At 43.6% G+C, this 17,270-nt stretch overlaps 1 protein-coding gene and 1 long non-coding RNA gene across 3 annotated transcripts in view; one reads left to right on the forward strand and one right to left on the reverse strand.

Moving 5' to 3' along the window:
- Positions 1-5,562: 5,562 nt before the first annotated feature.
- The window catches only part of FGF14 (fibroblast growth factor 14), a 548,357-nt gene continuing 536,649 nt past the window's right edge, over positions 5,563-17,270 (forward strand). For both annotated transcript variants that reach the window (XM_067536830.1, XM_067536832.1), the window contains exon 1: positions 5,563-5,770. In XM_067536830.1, the coding sequence (XP_067392931.1) occupies positions 5,563-5,770 (208 nt within the window). The remainder of the gene's footprint in view (positions 5,771-17,270) is intronic.
- On the reverse strand, positions 7,141-8,220 carry LOC137145900 (uncharacterized). Its single transcript, XR_010917786.1, has 2 exons — positions 8,108-8,220; positions 7,141-7,741 (listed from the first exon to the last, which is right to left on the reverse strand). It is a non-coding gene; the product is annotated as an uncharacterized lncRNA (long non-coding RNA).

The following is a 17,270-nucleotide window of genomic DNA, read 5'->3' on the forward strand; positions in this document are numbered from 1 at the left end:
CCTGGAAGCCGTGTGGAGAGGGGATGTGGGGAGAGTGAAGGACTTCATGCAGACGCACGCACGCATGTGCACCCAGCTGCCTCTGTGCCCCACAACTGTCCCAGCACCTCCCTACACGCTCATCTGCACTCACCCGACTGCACCCCTACTGCTGCCAGGCATCCACCCATTGAACTGCCCAGCCACTCCTTGCATCTGCTTGATGTGATGACCAGGGCTGGAACAGTCAGACCTAGTGGACAGGAAACAGGAGCCATAGCCGAGGGCCAGCCCTGGATTCAGAGGAGTCAGAGCCTAGTGTCAGAGCTGGGGCAGTTGGGAACCGGGGCAATAGGGTTCAGGGACTGAGTGGGGCTGAGGTCAGGAGCTGGGAACTGGGAAAGTCTTAGAGCCCAGTAGCTTCTGGCAAGTACCCCTTAGCATGACAGAGGGCAGCAGCTTTAACCATGTATTTATTTAGTCATTAAATACTATCCACATGCTTGACATTGTACAGATTATAGAGGAAGACATAGTCCCTTTCCCCAAGGACTCCACAATCTAAATACTCACCGCCAGTCTTGTCTGTCTCGTTGCTGCTTTGTAGACAGAAACTGTAGGGTAGAGATGTTGTTTTGGCCATCCCCTCAGTCTTGCTGCTCTATGAAGAAACTTGCTGTGCCTTATTGTAGGGCTAGTCTGAGGCTTGGTGAAAAGGGGGCTCTCTTTTCTTGAGAGTGTTTCAGGACATGATTTTGTCTTTATCTGCCTGATATAAAGAGTTATTCCTGCCCTCTTCCACCACCATCCCAGTCTTCAGATGATTGTTTTCCCCCTCCTTTACCTGCAAGATAAAATCTTCAGGTGGGGGTCTCTCTCTCACTCCTGTCTAGAAGATGGGGACCCTACGTGGTTGCTTTGTCTTTTATACGCTATCATGAAAAAGGGTTCCTTGGGCAAGGTTTTCTTTTCTCCCTCCCCCATCCAAGACATGGGATCTATGGGAAAAAGATGGAGCTTTTTGCCGTGCCTGCAAAATAAGGGTCCTTCATTGGTGGTGTGTCTTTTTCCTCCAAGTGGGAGCTGGAACTAAAGTCTCTGGGGAAGGGATCTGCCCCCCAAAATCTCACCTGGGGACTCTGTTGCCTGTTGGTTTCTCACTTGGGAGAACCCTGTGGGTGGAGGGTTGTTTATCCAGATCTAGCTTAGAGATAGGGGCTATAAACAACTATTTTTCCCCACTCTCTTCAGAGAGCTGGGATGCCCTGAGAGGATGTAGTCTCCCTTCTTTTTGCCTAATTCTGGTTTAATTCAATTAAATTGCATATCACACTTGTTAAAGGGTGAAATGTCTTCTTGCTCATGAATCTCCCTTCTGTGATAAAATGCTTACACCTAGCTCAATGTCAGTTAATGATGGGGCCATTTATAAATGAATTAAAAGGTTTAAAAGATCATTTAGACTTAGGAAAAATATGCAGATCACATATACATATATGCTTGATTTTCATTTTTTAATACATTTATCATTTGAGAAAGGGAGATCTGCTTACACAGTGTGGCTCAGATCCTCAAGTCCTCAAGCAAACCTTTCATTGACCTCAAGTCTGAGTAAGGAGAGTCCTGGGCAAGTTCTCTCTCTTTCTATCCCTGATAGGTTTCTCTTACTTCATTGCTCAGCCAAGACATGAAGTCACCTGAGTCAAAGGGTGACTAACAATGTATTTTCTCTTCCTGCCAGAGATATCTCTCTCTTCTGCCCCACACCCATGCCAATCCACAGATGCCCCTGCAAGCACCAATCTTTGCGGTAGTAGAGCCATGGTTTCCTGTAATTTGTGGAATCAAGAAATGTGAATGAGAATGTCAGAATTCATTCAAATAAAAGAAGGTAAGTCCTAGTCCTTTTTCTTGGGAAGGTAGCTTTGAAAATGTAACTAATGCAAACCAGTCACTTGGGTTGAAAACTTGTCAGTGCTTTTCTGTTAAATCAGAAGTTATTTACAGACCCCTCACCGCCAACTTGGAAGAGTTCAGATCAGTTTCACATTTGCAAGGGGCAGTGCCTCCTGGGCTACCACCAATGGCACTAGGGCTGTCATAAACTCCTATTAGCCTATGGCAGAGCCAGCTCCTCTGCTAAACAATAGTGTGCCCTCCAGACACAAGGAAGGATCATTTATTAGTTTAGAGCAGAAGTTCCCAACTTTCTCGAGTGTGCGGACCCCTTTTCAACCTCCAAACCTTTCAAGGACCACCACATGCTATTAGTTTTATTTGAAATTGTACATTTCCTTGGTGAAGGTGTTGTTATTTTTCTTTTCCGCAGACACCCTGTAGTAGCTTCGCGGACCACCAGGGGTCTGCAGACCACAGGTTGGGAACCACTGGTCTAGAGCGGTGGTACTCAACCTTTCCAGACTATTGTACCCCTTTCAGAAGTCTGATTTGTCTTGTGTACCCAGAGTTTCACCTCACTTAAAAACTATTTGCTTACAAAATCAGACATAAAAATACAAAAGTGTCACAGCATACTGTTACTGAAACATTTCTTACTTTTTCATTTTTGCCATATAATTATAAAATAAATTGATTGGAATATAAATATTATACTTACATTTCAGTATATAACATATAGAGCAGTATAAACAAGTCATTGTCTATAAAATTTTAGTTTGTACTGACTTCACTGGTGTTTTTTATGTAGCCTATTGTAAAACTAGACAAAGATCTAGATGAGTTGATGTACCCCCTGGGAGACCTTTGCGTACCCCTGGTACACATAGCCCTGGTTGAGAAACACTGGCCTAGAGGACTGAACAAGGGAATAAACCCATCTCCTGATTCTGGCTCCCTCTGTGACCTTTGTTAAATTGCACTGGTCAACTTTTTCAAACTTTGGTGCCTTGAGTTAGGCACCTACATCCAGAGAGAGAGATTTAGGTGCCTAACTTTATACAATCACTTCTGAAAATGCTGGCCTTTAGCTCTCTATGCCTCACTTTCCGCATGTGTAAAATGGGGATAATAATATTTAAATACTTCTCAGAAGGGATGTGACAGTGACAACTAAGTAATTCATATTTGTACAGTTCTATATGGGTCCAAAATCTCAACAGAATGAACCTAAAACCTTCTAATGACTGTGGCTCAGAACCTCAAAGGTATTTAGACACCTAGATACTTTGATGGTCTGGGGAACTATGAACTCCCAGAACCTCATCTTCTTTGGCCAACTATCTATTGCAAAACTTTTCTAAACGTTGACTTCCACAAGCAAACCGCAACAGAAAGTAGTGAGAGTCTGGGGGGACAGGACCCAAAGTCCCAATACACACATTTCACAGAAGTATTATTATGACTATTTGACTAGTGGTAGTACCTACAAATTCAGAGAAACATTGAACTGCCTGAGTCTAAATTGATGCACATGTTTAGAGTGATTTACTAGATGAAGACAGGGTTTATCTGTAAAAAAAGAATTAAATGGTTAATTTAAAGAGTGATATTCAATGTGAAAAAATTGGCTCTTGTCCTGGAAAAGGAGGACTTTGGTAGAGGGTTTCAGGAGGGGCTGGAGCTGGGTGGAGGAGAGGAGAGGAGAAGAGAGAAAAGCCCCCCTCATATTGCCTATACATTTTCTCCTACACTTTCATTCTGACCTCACATCTCTGCCTCATTCTCCATCTGCCACATGTATTCTTTCTCTGCATCACATCTCCTCTAGCCTTTGACTCCCTCCAATACCCTGATTCCGTGCAGTGCTGCAGCAAAGGTGAGGAGAAGCATGGACATCAGCTTCCAGCCTCAGTCAGTAGCTACTGTTGTCATACACAGGTCCAGTTGCACTGCTCATAGGCTTCCTCTCTGCAGCAGTGCCTAGAGTCTCAGACCTCATAAGATGCAATGCCGGGGAAGGGCTGACTTGAGGGTGATGCACGCTGGAGAGCTTCATGAGGGGCTGGTTGCAACATTACTGTATAACAGACCTAAGAATGATACCTGAGGAGCATATGAGTTCACCCAGCCCACTGTTAGTTTCACCTGCACAGTTGCACTGTGGGTCCTTCAGGTTGCCAGTCTATTGCTGTTATTCTTTGCATTGTATTTATTGTAGCACCTAGGCGCTGTACAAACACACAGCAAAAGGACTGTGCCTGCCCCCAAAAGGTTACAGTCTGCTGAGATTTACAAAAGACAGTTTGACATAAAACCCACAGAGACAGACAGAAAATGAGTCTGAATGAGAAAACAACTGAAAGGAGACATTTCTGATTTTCAGGAGCACAGAGTTGCCCTTTTTGTTTATAAAGCCTGAGGCTGTGTTGTTAATTTGCATGAATGCAATGTGGGGTGAGAGCTAGTGGACAAAAGTGAGGGGCGGGGTTGTGTATGCGTGGGGGAGGGAAGGTAGTGTGGGGATAGGAATCAGTAATTTTGAGGAAGGTGGGGGGAGAGGGGAGTTTGTGGCAAAATCTTTTACAGGCCTGGCAAAAACAAATCTAAGGCTGAGCCTGACAAAGACAGGTTGTCTGTGGAAAGTGTCCCCCTTTTCAAGATTCCTGGATAGCTCCTGGAGAGAGGTTTTTCCTCTTCCATCCCCTTACATGACAAGGATCTGCAGACAGAGCCTCCCTCCACTCAGAAGGGATGCCAGGCTGGGCAGTTTCTTTTCCTCCCTGGCTCACCCCAAATGTAAAAGTGGCAGAGTGTAACCATTATTTTAAGCTGCAGCAAGGGGAAGGCAGCCCTGGGGGGGAGTGGGAAGGGAGAAGGGAGGGGACAGGCAGAGACTGCAGTAACACTGCCTTCCCTGGGCTGGCTGAAGCATCTCACTGGTGACAGACCTGGAAGCACGTGGCTACGTCATGGAAAGCCAGTCTTTCAATGCAAATTTCAACTCCTCCTACTCTATCTAATGCCTGTAACTCACATCCAAGGCTCAGGAGCGAAATCCAGGGGGGGATCTTTTCCAAATGCACACCAGTGTTGGAAGCAGGGAGAGTGAGCGGAAGGAAAGAGATCTGTCTCTCTCTCTCTCTCCACATACTGTGATCTTGCTAAGGGCTAGATTTGCATCTGTTCTGCAGGGTGATTGAGACCTGCAGGTGCAGTAAGATTACATAGATCACTGGGCTTTGATGGTAAAATCAACACTCTAAGAGAGGAGTATACATCTTCATCAATCAGACTTGATCTGTGTGGTCCTACTGGTTGAGTGTTTTCTCTCCTAGGGGCAGCACAATGGCAGTCTTTCAGTAGGATGAATCCTGTCCTGGCTTTTGTTCTGCAGATCCACCCATCCTCATAGCAATCAAGTAACAGGCTATGGTTTTCTCTTTGAGGATCTTTTGTCTCTGCTTAGTTATTGGCCTCAACTGGGATTTCTTTACCTTACTTTTCGCTTGGCTTCATGCTGAAAAAGGATTTCTTTTCACGCTTTTGGTAATAATCTAATGTTGATCTAGGGGATAACCATTCATCCTGGCTGCAAAAAGCATCCACTGAGAAGACTCAAAGAAATAAACCACGTGAGGGGGGAAAAAAAAACTGGGAGAAGATCGGAATATAATTATTTTTTCTATGATAAAACTGGTGCCCCTCTTCAGGAGAACTGATCCCAGTTTATTATTATGCAACCACAAGGATCTCTTCTTTCTCAGGGTGTATAAGCTGCTGGATTGCTTTTCGCCCAAATCAATGTGGTTTCTTTGGAACATTTTCAGCAAAGGATCGCATATGCTGCAGTGTCTTTGTGGCAAGAGTCTTAAGAAAAACAAGAACTCAACTGGTAAGCAATACATTGCATCGCATTGTTTTCCTTTGATGCTCTCCTGTCTGTTGCTCGTTGAAGTAGCTCTGCAATCCTGCTGAGGGGAGGAAGGGAAACATAACGAGGCCAGTACGGACATGCATGTGCATATGTGAATGAATAAGCAAGGAGCAGTCTTAGATTAGCTTCGTCGCCTATGCAGACCTTTTGGTTTCTGTGTGGCATGCCCAGAGGGAATGAAAGTTTTATATTGTTGCCCTTTTTTGCCGAAAAGGAAAGATTGCTATGTTCAACCAACCCTCCCCCTCAGGTGCAGCTGGTTCGAGAAGAGGGGTCAGGGGCTCTTGGCTCGTGCCGGTAATCTTGCCCTCGGTTAGTTACTGAGCAGGGGCTATGCCACTCGGGCTTGCCCAAGACTTTCGGCTTAGTTTGCACAACATTCCCACCCAGGAGCATCTTTCCGGAGTGAAATACAAGCCCAGAACGCCCCATTCTGCACCAGCCACCTCCTCCCCCCCCCCCCTCCTTTTGTGACACCGGTACTTTCTCGGGGCTTGTGCCTCGAGGGAAACTAAAGCAAAGTAGACCTGCCCAGCAGAAGCTTGGGTGCCTGTATTTGTTATTTATGCATTGGCTTCATGTTTCCTTGATAACCCCCCACCCCCCATCACCACCACCTCTTACCCCCCTTGCTCTGTTCTCTCTGCTCTAGTATGATGATGCTGCGCTTCCTTCCATTCAAACAGGCTCCAACGGGGAAACTTGCAGCACGTTACATAAGGAATGCAAAGGCAGGTGCTTTAGGCAACCCGATCTCACCCCCACCTCCCCGGGGGGCACTTCCTCTCCCCACCATTCCTCTTTTCAGTGCTTGCCCGGGGCCAAGTCAGCGGGCGGGGGCTGTCTCTGGGAGAGAAGCGGCTCTGCAGGCAAAGACCAGCCGCAGAAAGAGAGCGGGAGCCTGGGCTTGTGTTTGCCGAAGCGCATCCCTGCTCGCGCTCGCTTTCCTCGGGTGGCGGGTTGTGTCTGCAATCCCCGGAGAGCCCGGGCGGCGCGGAGCCCGGAGAGATGTGTTTGTGTGTGTGTGTGGTGGCGGCTGCATGGGGGTGTGTGGGGTGATGGTGGGTGTGTGTGTGTGAGAGAGAGTGAGTGGTGCTGGCTGCCCTGCAGTGGCGGCTCCAGACGCTGGCACTGCAGTGTAGTAGATCATAGGCTCCCGCTGCCTCCCTGACACCCCAACAGCAACAAGCAGCAGCCTCGGCTCAGGGCAGCGGCGGCCCAGCTGCTCAAAGCAGGGCAGAGCGAGCAGGTCGCTCGGCGCCCAGGCGGGCTCTCAGCGTGGGCTCGTCCCCCAGCTTTGCCGCCGCCGCCGCTGCAGCAAGGAGCACTTCCTTCTCCGCATACCAAAGAGGCCCCCATGCCCCAGTCCGCCGGCTGCAGGGCGGGAAGCTGCTCGGGGCGGGGGCTGGCTCTTGAGAGGAGCGCGGAGCCTTCCGGAAAGTGCCCGCTCCTACCCGCTTCCACGCACTGCAGTGAGCGAGCCGCCCTCCCCACCCCCAGCCATGGGGAACTTCGGAGCGGTGCAGCCGCCCCCTGCCTTTCCCAGCCGCGCCTCGGGCGGGCGGCCGAGCCCCCTTCCCCTCTGCCCGGGCAGCGCGCGCGCCCATACACACACACACACACACACAGCCGCTGCATTCGATGCCCACTGACAAATTGCCCTCACTCCCCTCCCCTCCCCCTTTTCTGGCCTCTAATCTGCAAACGTGGCAGCCGGGTTCGGGGGGCAGCCAGGTGAGAGCGAGAGAAACGCTGGCCCTGAGACCGAAGGCGTCGGGTTACGGCTGCAAGCCGGGGGAAACGTTCCTGGCCGGCCGGTTTTTGTCCCCCGACGGGTTCCTGACCCTTCCGAAGACAGAAGGGGCCGGTCGGGCTTGTTTCTAGACGTTTCAGGTGTGCCTAGGGGATGGTGGCGTTGAGTAGACCCCGCTGTGGTGGGGAGAAGAGGGGTTAATAAGAAAAGTCGCTTTGGGGAGGCAGGGATCTCTGAAGCACTGGCTTCTTCCCCCCCCCCCTTTAAAATTGGTTTGTTACACGTGGCCCCTCTTTCCCTGCTTTGGGGAAAACATCACAGTGGCTTTGGGGCTTTATTTGTATTTGTTTGTATAAGAACATCTCAAATGACACAACATTCTGTAGCAATTCACATTCTGGTTTGGGAATGCTGGAACCCTGGGCAGGGAGGTGCTAGAATAATTCAGTGCCTGGCCCAGAACAACATCAACAGTTGTCATTTGCCTGAACCTTATTAGGATAACAATACAATCCAAACTAGGGGTTTCAAAGGTTGCTAACCTGTACTTTACTGCATTTCAAGTCATATTGCCTGCCAAACCTTGCTGTCCTTTTCCCTTGTTTCTATAATCTTTTTGTTACAGGGACATGGTAAGTTTTACTTCTTTTCCTGCTCCCGATGAAGTATTTAAAATGTGTTGCAAGTTGTCAACTTGCTGATCCTGAGGTCCACTGTTCCTAAGAAATTAATCGATCAATTAAATGTAACCAAACTCCCCTCCCTTCCTAATTGTAATAAGCACAAGAGAAAAAGACTGATCATCCACCACTGTTTGTTATTATGCCTCAGAGGAGATAAATAGGTTATGATTCTAACAGAACTAATTGGCAGCGTGTAGACTGTGGGATTACTACAATGAATTTCTTTGTCAGTGTCTGATGTATCACAGCAGTTCAGATATTAGATCAGTTCTTGTCCCAAGTTTTAAAGTTTTGCAGTCATTTTCTATGGCCTACTAGTCTGTAGCTGAGTTTGCAACCTCTGTAAAAATATATTACATGCTACAGGTGTATTATTTGAGCTCTTGAGGTCAACACTGGGAATTTACAAGGTGTTCTGACTATTATTTGTGTTGTGTTTAACTAAAACAAGCATCAAATTGAGCACCAAAATATTTATTTATTCATTCAGGTGTCTTTTGTGGTGATGTGGTTTCTGAGTCTATTGATCCAATAAGGTTAAGTACTTTTAATACTTTTGACACAAATATAGCAACAGAGACTTAAACTAAAACCAAAGCATATGTCTCTACTGTAAAACCCTTTCCAGAATAAAATTAAATGATCATTAGCTATTTGGAGAGGCTAATAAACACTAATCTTCTTGATTAGATTAGTTGATATTTTGGTAATTAATGCTGCTTACTAGAAAATGATTACTGCTATTGTTCTGGTTGTAAGCTATTTTTTTCTGTCTTTGCAAGAGATCAGGGATCCTACACTTGTTCCCATGCTTTACTCCAACCTCCCTATGTGACACATGTACTGCACCACACTCTTCCTCACTTGCAAATTTTAGAGTAGCCCAAGTCATTTGCTATACTCTTTCTGAGCCCATCCCTTATGGGACAACTGAGGTAAGTCTAAAGTGTGACTCCACCACATTGCAAAGTGTGAACTTACCTGTCTTTCATCACATTGACTCAGGTGCAAACTTTTAATAGTTCAAAGGGTGAATGGTAACAGTTCTGGGCTGAGTGCTTAGTAAAAGGCACTGGTGGGTGTTTGAGCAATTAAGATCCACTGATTGTTACGAAGCATTTTTGTTGCTCTTTGGACTATTTATCTCTAAGAAAAGCTTTGTTTCCAAAAATGCAGCTGAGCCTGCACATTTTCAAATAGTCTTTTCTTTCCCCGCTCTAATTGTAACTTTCCCCCTTGTGAAGTCTGTCTTCCAGCTTTCTCCTGATCAGGACCCCCAGGCTCAGTTCTAGTTTCTGTTATTTCCCAGTGAATTCTGAAGCCAGCCCTTCCATAGCTATTGACCCAGGGTGTTATTTCAGAGAAAGCCAATATTAGTAAAGCACAGGACTGCTGATCTGGTGAGAGTTGTACAAATCATGTCAATATCATGTTAGGAAGTTTTAGCTTATCTCTAACAGGGTGGCTAAAAAGCCTTTGTGTTTCCAATTAGGGATCTTGGGAAGAGGATCTTTGTTTCATAAAATCGCATGATTGTTATCAACTTCATATTTCTTTATAAGGAGAGAAAATTGTAGAACTCATTTGACTTGTTTTTATTTACAATTTAAAATAATTTTCCTTTTTAGCTTTCTTAAATTTAGTAATAATAAATATTAACTGAAAGATGTCTGTGCTCTGTCAATAATGTAAACATTACAATCTTTTTAGATTCACAAGGCCTCATTCTCCACTACCTGTAGCTTGTGTAATCAGTTCCACTGGGGCACACTGGGTGAAAAATGCTACCATTCTGACATGGTGGAAATGACTACACAAAGTGTTAGAAAATGGAGAACAGGTTAAAATAATATTTTATACTGATCTAGGCCTGATCCAAAGCCTTTTGAAGTCAATGGAAAGATTGACTTCAGTGGGCTGTGGATCAGGCCTAACTGTGCATATGGTTGGTTAGGGAATGTATTGATTATGGGGTTATTTTAAGGCTTGAAGGATTGGTAATAGGACATTTTCTAACCTCTAGGATTTTGTTTCAAGTTTAGCTCAGACTGTCAGTGACTGAAAATTTGTACCATATGACAGCTGTTCTGTTGTCTATGGGAAATGAGTTGGTTGTTTCAGTCCATTTCCTAATGGACAGGGGCCTCCATCACATAAATCATTACCAAGTGTGGCATCCTTGTTCAGTCTCAGCAGAGAGAGAATGTATTAAATGTTCTTCTCTGTTCCTTCCTATGAATAGATTTCTCCCCAGGTTCAAGTGGAGGGATGTTGGTGTATGGGAGCTGGATTATTGTTACACAGGCTGTAAATATTGTGTGGATACAGGAATTTAGTTTCCATTAATTTCAATCCAGGACCAGTCTCAAGCCAATATTCACTTAAAAGGAAGAAAATGCCAAGTGTGGAATCCTATCCCAATATTTAAAAAATGGGATCTCCTGATAATCCCTTAATAACCTTTTTCTTCATTCCCCACCCCCCAAAAGAAATAGTTAGACTGCTCTTTAATGGCTGCATATTGTTCTGAAGAGTTTTGTAAACATAACCGTGCAAAAAATGGAACTGTTTAAAACACCGACTTAGACTCCACATTTTATGGGCCTGTTATGTGTCATTGTTTGAGTTATAACTAAGTTGCAGCCAGATGCTGCAGCCCTTGCTCATAGAAAACAAACCTCCCACTAGAAACCGAAGGCTGTTTTGCCTGCAGGATTGGGCCCATTATGTTTCTTTCACATAATACCAAAAAGCAGCTTTTACTGTAAATACTATAGAATACTGTACCAATATTAGGTGCAATATTAGGTGCATAGTTTTTCTTTGAGTACTCAAATGTAAAATGGCCTATTTACATGTATCTCACCCACTGAAGCTTTGTCCTCCATGGAATATGTTTTCTGAATTTATACAGATTTAATTCTTCTCTGATCAAAGTAAATTGCATATTGCACTTCTTAAAGGATGAAATGTATTCCTGCTCATGAATCTTCCTACATGATACATCTGCTTACACTTAGTTCAATGTCAATTAATGATATGCCATTTATAAATGAATTAATGTTTAAAAGGATCACTTGGACTTATGGAAAATATGCAAAGTGTATGTATAGACATTATTGGGTTTAATTTTGTAATTAGGCAGTTTTTATTTTAGGATGATATTTAATCTACCGATTAGTTTGTTTGCATGTTTGGGGGCAAAACTTCTGTTGACTTCAGATCTGAGTAAGGATTGAGTAAGAAATTCAAGATCTGGCCCTTGACAAAGATATAATATCCAGTAAATGTCAGTAAAAATATACACTGGGGGAAAAAAGAGAAATTATCAAAGTTGAGAGATTTTCAGGAAGACTTCATTAACTTTTAAAAAAAAAAAGTAATAACCTTTCCCTTCCATCACTACCCAAGTAATATGTGTTGCAGTTTTCTTGTACTTACTCAGTATGGAGTATGAAGCATTGCAGTAAGTTGTCAGGTCAAATAATGTGGCTGGATTAAAGAGATGACTGTGCTGAAATAGACTGTGTTGGATCTCTAGAACCGTTAGTAAATTCAAAGGTTGTGGATATGAAGCCTACTAGAAGAGGGTTTAGATAAGGACTATCTTGTCATATAGGAAGCAGGAGACCTGATTCTATATACTTGGTTCTGTCAGTGACTTCCACTGTGATTTTGCTCAGTTTCCCGCTCCTTAAGTTGTGCAATGGCTGAACATTGCACAACTACATTGTTTTTTGCAACTTTTTATGAATGATTAGATCTTCAGAGGCAAGTCTTATCTGATAGCCAAAATGTTAAAGTTAATGTAAGTTCCCCCCTCCCCCCCCCCCCATATATGACGAAAAAAAGGTGGTGGTGGGTTACGATATAGTATAAGGATTCAACCGCTAATGGACTCAAACCTACAAACCAAGGTGTAGTCCCTAGAACTATGTGCAGTCCCACTCTCATGGGGGCTGTGTGTATAAGTAACGCAGGCCATGTCTATACTGACGGCAGCAAATTTGCTGCTGCCAGATCGATCTTTCTGGATCGATTGAGCGGTCAGTATAGACCCACTCAATCGATCAGGAAGTCGACTGAGTAAAACCACCCCCTCAAGAAGAACAGCGCAGTGTAGACTGCGTAAGTCACGTCGAGTGCTCTGCTTCCCTTCTGCGCGCTAACTACTCCCGTCAACTGCCGCCGAATCGCGAGGTAAGTGTAGACCAGGGGCAGTATGCTTGGAAATAACGTTTTCAGGATTGGGCCCATTGCATTTAGGTTAGAGAGAGTCTGAGCCTCATGAGGAGTGTTATTTGATTGTTAAGAACAAATGAAGGAGTGAGAAATGACAAAAGGGAGTGGGTGGCCAATATTTTTATCTCTGATCATGTGCTGAGGTGCTCCAGGAGAATATATACGTCTTTCATGCAGGATTTTAAAAGCTAATTTATTGTGCTATCCAGCTGGATTCTGGAGCCACTTCTGGAGTTGCTGAGCATCCTAAACCCAATGGGAGTTGAGGATGCTGGGCATCTTGTAGGTCTGAGTCCATAGTGAACAAAATGTAGGTATATAGCCTGTTTTCTTTAAGCTACTCTACAGCAAAGGTAAATACAGTATTCATAGTAAATAAAGTCAGCGCCATTATCCAGCACACAAACACGCCCTCCCCCCCAGAAAAGAACCTTAATCTGTGGAGTGAAATCTCACAAGAGTCATTAAGTGAAAGCCTTTTAGTATATATAACAAAACAGAACATTGTTTTTGTATTGCTTTTAGCATATCAGATTAAAAATATTGATTGCCTAGATAGCTGATGTTTAATGCATGTTGTTGTTGCAGATGTGAAAAATTTCTTGAGAAGTCAAAATAAAAAGGTTTACTGTAATAAAATTCAGTAGACTTGTTTAGGCAACAAACTGAGTTGGATATATGTCATATTTTTAATTAATAGACTTTTAAGAGAGAATGGAATGGTGCTGTGGAATAACAGTAAATGACAGGCAATTGGTGATAGAAATTGATGTCATGGTTTTAACATCCATACATTATTATTTTTACTTTTTCCCTCAATTACTTTAATTTTAATTGGAAAAGGTATGAGGAATTTTACTGAGCTATTTTAATATTTGCATATGAAAAGTAATCTCTTGGAAATTATTTGGCTTAATCAATTTGTGGTGTTAAAATTAAATAGGTCCCACTTGACACTAAAGTAGTTCCAAGGTTAAACATTTTAACCTTGTTAGAATTGTTTTTTGGTTTTGCTATTAGATCGTGATACAGGTCAGCTGTAATCTTGTTCGAAAACTTTGTTCTAAGGAGAGTCCAGGAAGGCCTATTTTTTGTGTGAGTTGGTGCAATGTAATATTTTGCTGCTTTGTCAAAAGGCCCAATGACATCAAATATCAGTTTTTAGTATTTGTGCGGTTTTCCCATTTGAAAGAATACATATCTTGTAAAATTCCCTGTGGTACAAGGGATGCACATACAAGGTACATATGCAGAGGGCCCCTCCAGGAATGGATATCTCCATGCCCATGCAGAGGTGAAGGATGCTGCCTCTGGAGAGCCTTCTGCATCCTTGGGCTGCCACAAATACCCAGGGGTTAGGACACTTCAGTTTCTGCAAACTGCAACCCCTCTCTCTTTCACCTTCCCATTGAGGAATTGGGGCTTCTCAGGGTTTGGGTGACAGGGATGAACCAATAACAGATGTACAGTCCCTTGTATGGAGATCTGGGATAAAATACTGGCCCCACTGAGGTCAATGGAAGTTTTTCCATTGACCTCAGTGGGGCCTGGATTTCATCTCGATCGGGAGTTAGTACAGCCTGAAGCTGTGTTATTAACTAACTGAGGGCCTATGGAGGGTGATCCATGGAGACCCAGACAACCACAGAATGTCTCCTATTGCAGTCATGGGGCCATGAGGAAGGGAGACCACTCGTGTTTGCAGATGATTCCTTCTTCCAGAGATCTAGAGGATCCTCAAGATCCATATGATTAGAAGGCATCATCTCCTGCAAATTGATGCCCCCACCCCCTAGTTTCTTTCCTTTGGGGGGATACTCTATGGGGGACTACTTGTGTGTGCAAAGGTTTGTAGAATTGAGTCCCAATGTCACATAAAACACCTTCGATTATGGATGGACCAAGCAGGAGGAAGAGGCTGCTTATAAAGGCAAAGGCTTCTGTTTACATGCAGATTTCTTGGTACAAGTCATGCTGGAAAAGAAAATATAGAAGAACTCCATTGTACTTTAATGAGGTTTTGAAATGAAAATGTTACATTTTTAAGCTTGTCAGCGAGTGGTTGCAGTTCTTGAGTAAATGGATTTTCTTAAGCATGTCCCATTTATGCCCACTGCATTTCAATGTTTTATGACTGAAAGCGCAAATGAATGTTTCCACTTCTATCTGGAATTAGGGAAATATATCACACAATATTGTGAGTTGTTGGTAACTTTCACAAATTCATTCCTTTTTTCTGGTGTTAATAAATTCATTGACCTTGACTAAAGCAAATGGTAACTAACAGTAAAAAACTTAGTGCAAGTGACAGTAGAAAACACTTGGAAAGGCTAGGGTATAGAGTTTATCTAAGGAATAGAGAAACTCCTAGGAATTCAGTGCATTTGTTAGTACAGAGCTATACCAAAGAGGATCTTAACGAGGATTAAATAACAGTATTATTATAATTAACTTATGCTCCTTCTGACAACTAGAGATGGGCCTGAGCCAAATCCCCTGATCCTAATGGCCCTAAATATTGGGGTGTAAGAAATCTGAACCCAAATCTGAACATGGCCGATTGTCCCCGCCTTTATCATTGGTCAAACCAAAGTCCCTGAACTTGAAGGTGTTTAGAATCAAGATCTGGATTTTGTGGCTTGAATCCCTGTCTACTAACAGTATGTTTGTAGTAGCTTTTTAAAATGTGTGTACAGTAATCTCTTATGTAAGACTTTTTGATTAGGCTGTGATCTGTCTTTCAACTTCTATTGAAATCTGTTCATTCTTGGCAGGGCACATTGTTACTAACTGCAACTCAGAGCCATTACATTTGAGGGCGGAGGACACCCCAAAGCTTCATACCCCTTCAACACTTTTTCCCAGCTGCTCTCTAGACAGGATCTTTTCCCCACTCAAACCAAGCAGCCTTCTTCCTTCTCTCCAACCTCAAGCACAGAGTTGCATGGGTCTGCAGTTCCAAAGTTTGCTGATGTCTTGGTCACCTCTTAGCCCTGTCCCTGATCCGTGGATCTGGCTTGGGTCTATTCCAATTCTGTTACTTTATTGAAGGTTAACCCTGCACGTTTCCCCCCAGATTTAGTTCTCTACTCGGCGCTATTTCAGACATTTCACAGTTATGTCCTTTGTTTTTAAAAATGTGGAAAAAATAGCCATTGCATCTATTTTCTTTTAGCATGTTTTTAAGGTCTTTCACTGCTTTTTAGGATCCAGCCAATGGCAGTGAGCACATATAATAGTTTTTGGTAATGACTTGATTATTAATGAGCGCAAAGTTGGTGGGTTTTCCTAATTTTCTAAGGGTTTGGGCATGAGCTATAAAAATGGTGAATTTCACACTTTCTGCTAAAGTGCTGAACCGGAGTAAATGTGAATGTGCTAAAGCGTTTGGGACTGAGTCCGCAAAAGAAAAGCAAATCTTTGTGAGAAATCAAAAGAAGAAAGGGCACATTCTGGCTCTTCTATGGATATGTGGAAGGGCTCAAGTACAAGAAAAATGATGGGCTTTTTTTGTGCATGGGGACCAGCCTTCAGAGAGAGACTTGTACAGCAGGACCCTGCACCTTTAATTCCCTATGGAACAGGCCTCTGCAGCTCTTCCCTTCCCCGTAACATATTGTAAGATATGACCTCTGGAGAATTTCCAGTGGGTTCAAATATTTGGAGAACAGCTGACTGAATCCATTTCTCCTTTCTGTACTCTGTAGCACTGAGTGCTGCATGGAAAGTCTGACACCTGATGGGGCTGAGGATTCTTTCTTGTCTCTGAGATTTTTTACATAAACTCTCCTCCATACAGCAAGATCTGGCCCCCAAAGAAATGCCTGGCAGAGTAGCTTTGCAAATCAAACAGTTCCGTTGGCCTGAACCCATAACCGTTTCGATTTTTCTTTGTAGTTTTGGACTGGATTGCTAGGTGATGAGTGAGAGCCATTTGTGTGATTAGTAAATAAGATGGCAAGAACAAAGAGTCTGATAGAGAAGTATGTTTCATGTTTTAAAGTCTCACATTTTTAAGGAGGGCCTAATTCTGGATATTCAATTGCAGTGACAGTGGAGTTGCACAAGTGTAGCAGACCAGAATTTGGGCCACTGTATCTGCCTGGGCAAGAGTAAAATTCTGTAGTGCATCCACGTGAGTTACTTAGTTTAGTTGGGTGAGAAGTCAGAGTGTCTGTGTGTGATACTGGTGAGAACTGACTGACTGCATCTGATATTGTGTTCCCGATTCTTTTTAATTTTAGCATTTTGGTTTTTTTTATAGTTTATAGGGGATGGTATATGGGGAGAGTTATTGGCACAAAAAGGAGATGAATCCTAGGATTTGTGGGCGATAGAGGATGTGGTGTTTCCTGGATGAAGACATTCATTTGGCATGACTGTACATTAGAAAGCGTTGGCTTACATAGCACATTGACCCCGAGACTGTCACTCTCAAGAATCAAAATGCCACACAACAGTGAAGAAAATAAAATTTGGGGAGTACCTGAGGAAGACACAAACAATATGGTGCAGGAGGGTAAAAAAAATGTGAACCATGATGCATACCTCTAAGGAAAATGAGGGAAATCAAACCAGACCCGAGGACATGCAGATGAGTTGTCTGGGGCTTTATTGAACAATCGTGATTTTAATTTTATTGCCTCCTGAATGCTGGGTTGGGAAAATTACATCCCAGATAGACCAACTTCCAGCAGGAGCTAAAGAGGAGCCAGCAGTTTTACCAATGACACAGATAGAAGTAGAATGTAGTTTCTATAAACCCAGGTTAGGAACGTTT

The sequence above is a fragment of the Emydura macquarii genome, unplaced genomic scaffold (assembly GCF_026122565.2).
Source record: "Emydura macquarii macquarii isolate MOO-44397 ecotype Brisbane River unplaced genomic scaffold, CSIRO-AGI_Emac_v2 contig_3671, whole genome shotgun sequence".
Taxonomy (NCBI): domain Eukaryota; kingdom Metazoa; phylum Chordata; order Testudines; family Chelidae; genus Emydura; species Emydura macquarii.